This window comes from Palaemon carinicauda, chromosome 19 (genome assembly GCF_036898095.1).
Source record: "Palaemon carinicauda isolate YSFRI2023 chromosome 19, ASM3689809v2, whole genome shotgun sequence".
Taxonomy (NCBI): Eukaryota; Metazoa; Arthropoda; class Malacostraca; order Decapoda; family Palaemonidae; genus Palaemon; species Palaemon carinicauda.
In genome coordinates, this window is record NC_090743.1 from 117,875,682 (window position 1) to 117,886,619 (window position 10,938).

Genomic DNA, 10,938 nt, shown 5'->3' on the forward strand with positions numbered 1-10,938 from the left:
ACACCTGGGGAGCTGTGGACAGGCCGAAACACAGCACTGAATTGGTATATCTGATCATCCATTGGAATAAAAGAAAATGGTTTGTATCTAAGAAAGCTTAGTGGGTTGTATATTATGAAACATACTATTTTTTTAAATTTCATATATCCCTCTGTACCCCCATAAAAATGCTTTAATCCGTTATCTTCTTTACAGATATTGACAGCAGCCCCCTACATGCAGTAGGGAGAGAGGATTAGGTTATTCTTCAGAGAAATCTAGACTATTCAAGGGTATTGTACGTATATAAGAAAGACGTTGTCAAAAGGATAGTTAACGAAGATTTGTATTGTAAATATTTCTGCCCTGCTACATGGTAACTTCATTCGAAATTAGGAGCCAATGAAACTATAGTCAATTTCATTTAGCGATGCAGATTTGCACCGACTCGCAGCGGTGCCCTTTTAGCTCGGAAAAGTTTTCTGATCGCTGATTGGTTGGAAGAGATAATTCTAACCAATCAGCGACCAGGAAACTTTTCCGAGCTAAAAGGGCACCGCTGCGAGTCGGTGCAAATCTGCATGGCTAAAAGAAATTGACTATAGATAAGTTTTATAACCGATCTAGGTGGTAATATGTTGACACAGGGTTTATGGACAGTTTTTTCAAATACTTGCCCCCCAGAACCAAGTGAACATAAAGTGGCATAGAACAGTTCTTTTTTGTAGAGATAGACAAACTTTTTAAGTGTGTTCAATTCCTAAACCCAGTGGATTGTTCATGCAGATTATAGATTGTTCATGCAGATTATGAACCACAGTGTTACGGGGTTCTTCGTTAAGCTTGAAGTTTGTTTCTGTCATAGTCGGGAATAAATATGCATAATCCACCTGAGTACTGTATGTTGTTAGTCAGCCTGGGGTAAGATAGTTACAAGCAAGTTTGCCAGGATCTTCTAGCTTTGCCACATGAATTGCAATCCTTGTTTTATGAACCATTTGATCGTGAGGTAAGCTACAGGTATTTGCCCAAATTGATACACGGTTGGGTGTGCCTTTGTTTATACTTGTACTGTATTGGAACACTTTATAAGTGTCCCACATGTGAATAGTTCTTAGTTTTTTTTTTTTTTTTTTTTTTTTATTGTGAGGCTGGAGTGTAAAGGGATGCTAATGTTTCCATTAAATGCTTACTGGAATTTGACCAAACAATGTTAATGTAATCCTAACAGGTTTTTTTTGTTTACAAATAAATATTTTTTTGCTTGTTTTTATGAATACAGCATTTTCATTTCAAACCTTTCCCCCATGATGTCCCCTTCTCAGCCACTGGTTTTTTTTTTTAATCTTTCTAAGTTATTTACAGTGATACCTCGGTAGTCGAACGACTAAATTCGAACAAATCAGCGTTCGACCAAAAAATTAGAGTAATTTTTGCTGTGGTGTTCAAACAAAAAATCGGAACTTGAACACAGCCGAACGCGTGGCCGAGTGAGACGAACGGCCACCTAGGCTACTCTCGCCTGGTCAGGTAGTATTGAGATCGTCAGTCCAACAACACGTGTTGAGAATTTATTGTGATTTAGTGCGTTTTATTGCTTTTTTTTGCCAATAATAATGGGCCCCAAGAAAATTAGTGATAAGGGGAAGGATAAGAGGAAAAAAGCGAGAACAACGATCGAGTTGAAGGAAATCATTGCGAAATACAAGAATGGTGTACGAGTGTCTGAACTAGCCTTACAGTATGACATGGCGAAGTCTACCATTTCGACCTTTTTTAAAAATAAGGAAGTGATAAAGAAAACTAATGTTGCACAGGGAGTGACAGTAATTAGTAAGCAAAAGCCACAAGTAATTGAGGAATTGGAAAAGTTGCTCCTTAAATTTATCAAAGAAAAGCAGTTGGCTGGGGAAAGTACAGTATAAGTGAAGCTTTCATTTGCGAGAAAACTTCATATTTATGAAGAATTGGTGAAGAAAAGTGCCAGTACTAGTGAAAGTGATTAGTCATTTACTTTTAAAGCAAGCAGGGACTGGTTCGAGAAATTCCGGAACAGAACTGGTATTCACCCAGTGACTAGGCATGGGGAGGCCGCCAGTTCGGATCAGGCGGCGGCTGAAAAATAAGTTGGCAAATTCAACCAATACATTAAGGAACAAAATTTTATCCCGCAGCAAGTCTTCAATTGCGATGAAACCGGGTTATTTTGGAAGAAAATGACGGACAATACCTACATTACCAAGGACGAGATGAAGATGCCAGGTCAAAAGCCAATGAAAAATAGACCGACGTTGCTGCTGTGTGCCAATGCTAGTGGCGATTGCAAGATTAAACCCTTTTTAGTGTACCATTCGGACAACCCTCGGGTCTTCAAAAGAAAAAATATCTTGAAAAGTGCACTTATCAGTTATGTGGTGCAGTAACACTAAATCTTGGGTCACGACAATTCTTTAGTGAATGGATCAACGAATTGTTTGCCCCCCAGGTTAAGGCATACCTGACTGAAAAGAACGTGCCATTGAACTATCTTCTGGTGATGGACAATGCTCCTGCACACCCTCCAGGTCTAGAGGAAGACTTAAAAGAAGAGTACAGTTTTATCAAGATTAAATTCCTGCCCCCCAATACTACTCCCATACTCCAGCCCATGGACCAACAGGTCATTTCAAACTTTAAAAAACTGTATACCAAGACCCTTTTCCGAAAGTGTTTTGAAGTGACTAGTGATACACAGTTGACCTTAAAAGAATTCTGGAAGGATCACTTCAGCATCCTCAACTGTGTGAACATGATTGACCAAGCTTGGCGTGGTGTGACCTTTAAGACATTGAACTCTGCCTGGCGAAAGCTGTGGCCATCATGTGTAACAGAGGGAATTTGAGGGTCTCCGATCAGAAGCTGGTTCAAGCACTGCTACTGTTATTTCTGAGGACACTTGTCGATGAAATTGTTGGCATGGGCAGGAGTATGGGGCTTGAGGTCAACAGGGAAGATTTTGATGAAGTTGTTGATAGCCACTTCTGAGTTGACCGTTGAAGAATTGTTGCACCTGCAACAACAACAACAGCAGCAGGATTTGATTGGGGAGCTGGAATCCTCAGAAGATGAAGATGTAAGAGAGGAGGTTCCGAGTTCAGTGATAAATGACGTGTTCGAAGTGGGGAGAGTTGCAGGCTTTTGTGGAAAAATATCACCCAGAAACAGCAATAGCAAACTGGGCGGTGAACATCACTAATGATAATGTTATGTCTCACTTTAGAAGAATAGTGCAGAAGAGAAAGAAGCAGCTGACAATTAACATGTTTTTCATAAAAGAAAAGAGCTGCTATATCCCAGTCAGATTCCCCTCCAAAGAGGAGAAAAAACCCCTGAAGAAGATTTGCCCGAACTTTTACCAGAGAGAAAAAACCCCTGAAGGAGAACTACCTAGCCACTTCATGGAAGGGGACTCTCCTTCCTAGCAGTAACCTCCCCCTCCCATCCTCTCCACATCCATTCCTGTATGCCATCGAACCGCTGCTCAAAGGTACAGTAAATGATTTAAAATTGTTTTATAGGGTTTTCCGACCAATTTCATACACATTTAAATTATTGTAGTTTAGGTACACGTTTTATTAATATTTTGGGCATTTTGGAATGCGTATGAACGTATAAAAAAAAATACCATTATTTCTTATGGGAAAAAAGGTTTCGGTACTCGAACAAATCGGTGGTCGAACACTGATCCCGAACGGATTATGGTCGAGTACCAAGGTATTACTGTATAATTTATTTTCCCACACTGTCCGGTTATCAGTACAAGCAATTGGTCCCGTTCACCTAATGTTCTTATATTTTTACTTATGATCAGCAAGCTAAAGGCAAGAGAAGCAAAGGGGGAAGTCGGGTTCTAGCTGGGTCCCCTTTCCCAGTATAAATCAAGGGGTGGTGCCCAGTGCTCCATTCTCTTGACCTGTAACTTAGGTTTTTGGGTATTCCAACATTGTATATTTGTTGTGTAGTGAACGTTTGGTTGGGGTCAGCATTCGGACACTAGGCAGTTCAGGCGCTACCTCTGGCCACAGTCCGCAAACCACTACACCATAGTAAAGTGCAGGTACTACCTTGAGAATGGATGAACTGGGATCTGGAAGTAAACGTCTTTCAGGTCCACCGAGATCATGAAGTCGTTTGGTCTGACAGCCTGTCTGACCGTTAGTAACGTCTTCATTTGAACGGAGTTAATAGGACAAACGCGTTTAGAGCCGAGAGGTCTATTACAAGTCTCCAGCCCCCAGATGCCTTTTCTACAAGAAATAAGTGACTGTAAAAGCCTGGGGACCACAGTGGGGGGTTGGGCTTGCCCGGCTGACGTTCTGGTGAGCATCTATTCTGATGGAACTGGAACTGAAACCAGACACCTTTAACCTTTAACTTTAACCCTCCCGGGACCTCCTGGAGAGCGTGCTTCTCTAGCATGGTCCTGACTTCAGCCCGTAGGGCCTGGTCCTTTTCCGATCCCTTGGCATAAGACCTTGTCACAGATGGACTGTGTCAGTGAAGGGGGAGAGACAATGAAAGGGACGATATATCCCTTCCTTAATACGGAAGTCTGTAATTCATCCACCTCTGCCATCCCCCGGTGGACTGGTCGGGGGATTGCCCTCCCTAGCGTGGTTGACCTCGCTAGGATTTCTTGCCTTTACCTTTGCGTCCCTTGGAACAAAAGGAAGGCTTTCCGTCTTTCTTCTTTGGGGCATTCTGCTTCCGGCCAGTTTGAAGGAGACTTGTCTCTACCTTGGAGGAGCCTGCTGGAAGGAACAAGAGGCGGAAACCCGCTGGAGGAGTGTCTCTTGGCTCACCCTCCTCCATTGGTCCGCTACGCTTTCAATGGCCTCCCCGTCAAACAAGTCTGGTCCATCCATTGGAGCGTTGCGCAGCTTCATTGCCTCTCTTCGGGACCTACCTCAGGAATCTCGAGACAACTGCATCGCGTCGCCTCAAGATACAGTTGACCCATTGGTTCACCACGTTCTCAGTCAAGAATCAGTGTTCTTGCACAAGAGAGAAGGAAAGAACAGGGTCACCCTCCTCTTAGGAGTGGAGAAATCCTCGTTCTTGTCGAGATAGCCAACCATGCCCAACTAATAATCCAGCCATGAAGCTGATTGCAGAGCACACTTTGCAACCCGCTCCATGTTAGCAGCGTCTGCAGCAGAAAACTGAACAGGGAGGGTTGTCAGTTTCTCCAAAGGCATCTTGCGTCAACGATACAATTGCCAGATCCAGCAGTTAGGGGGAAGGGTCGTCTCCTACCCCATAATACTTCCTCTGCCTTACGCAAGGAGGAGGAAGTAACCTAGCGGAGTCCACCGAATGAAGAAAGCGGGAGGTGCCATCTACTTGGGCCAAAGCTCTCTTCTTTGCCGCCTTAACTCTCCTACCCAAAGATAAGACTACCTTGGGTCTGGAGGGTTTAGGAACACCAGATAACTGGGTCCAGGACTGTATCCTTGCCCTCAGTTGGGATGTCATCAGGCTCTTCCAGTTTGTTAACCTTCCTGAATCTTTCTGCTCCAAAGGTGTGACATTCGGGCTGGCAGAAGCAGGGAGCACCCCGTCAGAGTGCTCGGAACTGTCCTTGAAAGGTTCTTCCTCTCCCGAGATACCACCCACAGTAGCTCAGGAAGTGTCAGGGTCGTCAATTGAAAACCTTTTGGAATTCGAGTGCGCTCTGGGGGGAAGGCCGCTAAGCCCAAGTCTTACATTAGCGGCCGCGACTGAAGACTGTTCCCCCTTGAACCTGACGTTCACCTATAGAACGCCAGTTCTTAGGTAGTGTCTTCATGTCTTTCCCCTCTCGGTTGAACATCAAATTCGTCCAAAAGAGAGGATTCCTCACCCTTAGTTGATTCTGCCAGTTTAGTACCCCCAGAACCAACTCAGAGAAGTATCCTTCAATGGAGATGAAGGATACTCCCGGTCGTCGATCCTCACTGGCTTCCAGCTCTCCGAACGAGAGACCGGGCGAAGGTTAAAGGATTCCAACTTTCGGAAAGAAGCCAACTCACTTTCCCTAACCAACCTTGCGGCTGTGACCTGAGTCTCTCCCATCCTCTCCCGGGTTGGATCCATGATCTTAGGATCCTTAGACTTGACGGTAATCTTCATAACTTGAAACTCTGGAAGGAGGTGGAGGCGGTTGGGCCGCTCTAGCTAGGCTAGCTCGCCTAGGGTCAGATGTGATGGGGGCCAAGTGCTTGCGCTGCAGCGAGACTGACAAAAACTGCTCGCTCTCGCAAGCAGATGGTCTAGCGAAACGCTATGACGAAGTGGGGGAACAGATGGAAAACTCCTCCCTCTTTCGTCATTCAGCTCCAAAAAGCTGTGCTCCGATGATCCAGGAGGAACTTCCCTCCTACCAGAAGCGTCTGTTTGCTTCGCTTGATCCGAAGGTGTATAAATCTGACTGTCTGTGGAACAACGGCCATTGTAACTGTTGGATGCCGTTTAACATCCTAGGGAGAACTAAGAAACCCTTCCGTTCTCCTTTCAGGCCATACCTGACTGTTTGCCTATATCAGCTCTTCAGTGTTTCACTGTAATAGAAGATTCCTTTCTATTGTATAAAGCTTAGGATAAGTATGCTGGAAAAGAGGAGACACAGACGTGTAAATCCTTCCAGCCAACTGCCGCGGTCTTCCTAATTATTGATTCTAGGGCATCCCCTTTCAAGAAGAGGCCGATGGAAGATTCTAGTCCATAAGGCTAGAGTAGCTCCCTACATCCAGGGAATTAATAATGAGAATCAAGAGGCTGATGAAGCATCAGCGTAAGGAAAAAAGAGGGGGGGGAGTGGATCCCCCAAATCAGGTAGGTCTCAGCAAGGGGTTGTGCTTAGAAGCACAACGTACTGGAAAACCATTCTATTGTACGGTTATGTACCAAGGATTTCTGTCTGCGATATGGTCCTAAACTGCAGGTGTACAGGGTATTGTATACCCCTATACAACTGGCATGTTACTGTCAAGGCTAGTGCTTGGGGGTAAGTTAACTGGCACAGTACTTCAGTACCGATATGGCTAGCAGGTCTTCGACATATCAGTGACTTGTCGGCTGTCAGCGGGTCGCTGACAGACGTCGCACCATCCTAGCCGGTATTCAATGTGACTGGGTAGTGGTGAAAACTATACGCATAGTCAGCGGATCTCTGAACCAGAGGCGACTCTTCGGGCTGTCGGCAGACCGCCGGTAATCGGCGGGCTGTCGATTGAAGGTATACCAACTCAGCTATTGACTGGGTGGTGACCAAGGGCACACACTGCCGGCTCTTGGCGGCGGAGTCAGATGTGACAGTGAAACAATGAATGCTGTCGTTGATTTCACTACAAGGTGTGGCTTGAATGTGGAGTCTCTGTCCGGTGTTTGTCAGTCGGGGGTTCGAGTCCCGCTCAGACTTACCAATGCCGTTAGTGTCTGCAACCTCAGCTTGAGAGGCAGGGATGGGTGGGGTTAAGACCTTAAAAACCTTTAAAAGGAGCACAAAACCAGCATTTTTAGTAATGAGAAAGTGAATTTTTCGGTCCAATTCCCGTAGAGTTTTCTCATTTTACGAGTTCGCAGGTAAACCGCATTTAAGAGATAACTTTCGAAACGAAACCAACCACAGTTCGACAGCTCTAGACTGCCGTCTTGTAGATTGGGGATTTTGGAAATAATATTGCTGGGGGAACCTGCATATATTATGTCCGTGAAAATACTCATCTTTATAACTGCAGAAGACTGCAATGCATCATCTGGTGTCCCTCCTGTAAGGAAGGGAGAACAGAAAGGAGTATTCAATTGATTATCGCATCGATAAGCAATTTGCAAAATTGTCTTTTGACAAAATAGCTTAGGACAGAAAGCTAAAAGAGATAGTGGGAGACACATACCCGTGTATCCCCTGTGAGCCAATGCTGTTACTTCTCCTCAGTCTTAAGGAAATTCCTCCAACCGGGGAATTCCCTGAAGAAAAGGGGGCTCGAACACCTAGGTGTAAGGAAGTGTACATGCACTGTCCCCTTCTATGCTTAACGCTGTGAGGTAAGGAGGACTGATACACAGAGTATCGAAGGAATGTCATTCTTTCGAAATAGGAGCGGTAACAGCAGAAGCTCGCATCCAAGATATGTTTATTAGAAATTAAAAGACATATATTTGTGTATCCCAGCCCATCTATTCGCTGCAACCTCCCTTACAATATTAAGTCAGGAAGTTGAAAGGGAAACTCAGGGATAAGGGCTCTCCCCTTTAAGGGTCAGAGGCGTCACACCACCGGCCCTTTACGAAATTCAATATTGCAGGGCAAATAGAAACTGATTTCGAATCAGAATATTGATGAAATATTATTCCATTAATATAGAATTGGGTTCAGCAAATATCTAGACAGGGACACCCAATATATATTGGAAATAACTACTAGTATAATCTATACGTTAGTTATTCATCTGCCGTATTTACTATACCGCAAATATACTGACTACCTGTATAGACCTATACCGTAGTTCAGCCGGCAGAAAATAAAAGACATATACTTATGCATCCCAACCAATCTATTTTCTGTAACCTCCCGTACAATATTAAATCAGGGAGTTTCTTGATCAGGGAAACTCAGGGATAAGGGCTCTCCCCTATAGGAGTTAGGGGTGTCACACCACCAGCCCTTTACGAAATTCAATATTGCAGGGTAAATGGAAACTGATTTCAAATCAGAATATTGATGAAATATTAATCCATCAATATAGGATTGGGTTCAGCAAATATCTGGGCAGGGATACCCAAGATATATTGGAAATAACTATGTACTAGTATAATATATACGATAGTTATCCATCTACTGTATATAATATACTGCAATTATACTGATTACCTGTATAGACATATACTGTAGTTCAGCCGGCATATTGCCGGATTAGCTAGCTAGTGTCGGAGCATCTAGCAAGCTAGAAAGAGAGAGAGAGAGAGAGAGAGAGAGAGAGAGAGAGAGAGAGAGAGAGAGAGAGAGAGAGAGAGAGAGAGAGAGAGAGAGAGAATCATGGAGTGAAGGCTATCTATTACTGTATATGTATACAGTAATAATAGATGTAAAAGTCTAATTTTACTGCCTTTCTCCGAAAAGAAGGTCACTTCCATTTAGCCACAGTACTATTGCCGGCTTACTACTGTAGGCCGGCAGCAAGAGTACAGTCGGCATGCTACCTACTGAGTCAGTATCTATCTGTGCCGGTCTTCTGCCGGCCAGAACAATACGCTGACAACAGAAACTGTGGCTAGCAGTTCAAGGGAGAACTGGAGAACCTTGGTGACAAAAAGGGGCCTCCCATCCACAGCCGCTGCAAGCCGGCAGTCGCCGACAGCCATCATGGCCGTTGGCAGTCGCCGACAGTTGACAGCTGAGGAAGGGGGGGGGGGGGTCTGGGAGGCTCCGGCAACCCACCTGCAATGGTAAGGTTGCAGGACTCCAGCACAGGAAAGATAATGGCTCGGCCATCGTAAAAGAACAGAGAGGGGAGGGGAAAGGGTCCTATATGAGGTATAGGAGGGACCGGCAATGTTGCCGGATCTACACACCTTGAAGAAACTCTGTTTCAGTACCGGCACGACCACAAGCGGCAGGAGAATCATTTATTCTCCAGCTTAGGAGGTGCTAATACAGTTAAGGGGACGGCAGCTCATGCCTTCCTCTCAACAAGGGAGAAACAGAGTTCCAATGCCGGTGCTATCCTAGGCCACAAGAGTATACGACTCTATAGCCTAGGGTCGGCGAGCATAGGACTAGTCTACTAGACCACAGGGAGAAGGTGGCGGTAACATTCGACCACTTCAGGTGTAGTCTGGGGAGGGCTAGCCTCCTATGCCGGTAGTTCCGACGGCAAGGGAATGCAATCACCCCGCCGACCGACTGCCGACAAGGACTAAATACTCTGAGGTTCTGAACGAATCCCAAAACTTGCCGACGGCCGTTAAGGGATGAGACAGAAAACTCTAGGCTAGTCATGCCTGAATTCGAAATTCAAGGCCGACGCAGAGAGTTGTAGCCTAAGGCTACTCTCAGAGGGAAGAGATTACCCATAAATCTCTAGAGATTGATGATGGTTAATATAATTACAGGAGATATTGATCTCCAGGAATGATAACCAATACACAAGGGTAACCGGGGAAATGACGAAAGTATATGTTGTCTAGGTTATGTTACCCAGACATGAAGAGATTTCTGTTACCTAAATTAGCAAAACTCTGACATACGATCGCCACGGAAAGGGAAAAATATGCTTATAGATATCTTTACAATATATAATGCCTAAATAGCTTTCATAACAATGAATAAGCTATTTACACCGGAATGTCGTTCTGCCAACTAAATAGCACATGTACAAAGAACGACAGCGTCATGGCGACACCGGCGATCGGCGAAGATCCACACACAAGAAATACACAATTTCATTGCGAGGCTGGAACTAAATACATATTGCATAGACTCAATAATCAACTTTCTAGATGGAGAAAGAAGCCGTAGAAGCATAAAGATTCCCAGAAATCGATCGGAAATGTCAGATCGACAGGGAACACCACCGTAGCGAGTCGCTACAGACAAAGGAATGACCGCCAGAGGGAGTTGGCGCGGTTTTGATAAGATTGTAGTAGGGGAACCAGGGTAATCTTTGTTGCGGTTACCCTTCTATTCTGCCACGTTTTCCCCCCTAGAGCCTAGAGGCGTAAAGGCTATTCGGGGTGCAGATTGCCATGTGGCGTGTCAAGAATACGTCCCCTGAAGATATACGATACCCTTGAGAGTAATCTTAAAGGTACTCGCGCCAGAAGTTAGAATTCTGTGAAACCTTTGGTTTGATTCTCTGGGAATATCACTGTAGTCATATATACCCTTCGGAAGCTACTAAAGGAACCTTCCATTAGGACGTCATGGCTTGAGCCCAAAAA

General features: G+C 44.8%; 1 protein-coding gene across 1 annotated transcript in view; it reads left to right on the forward strand.

Moving 5' to 3' along the window:
• Nucleotides 1–1,595: 1,595 nt before the first annotated feature.
• Nucleotides 1,596–10,938, forward strand: part of gogo (golden goal) — a 55,470-nt gene continuing 46,127 nt past the window's right edge. The window contains exon 1 of the mRNA XM_068394307.1: nucleotides 1,596–1,893. Within this exon, the coding sequence (XP_068250408.1) occupies nucleotides 1,596–1,893 (298 nt within the window). The remainder of the gene's footprint in view (nucleotides 1,894–10,938) is intronic.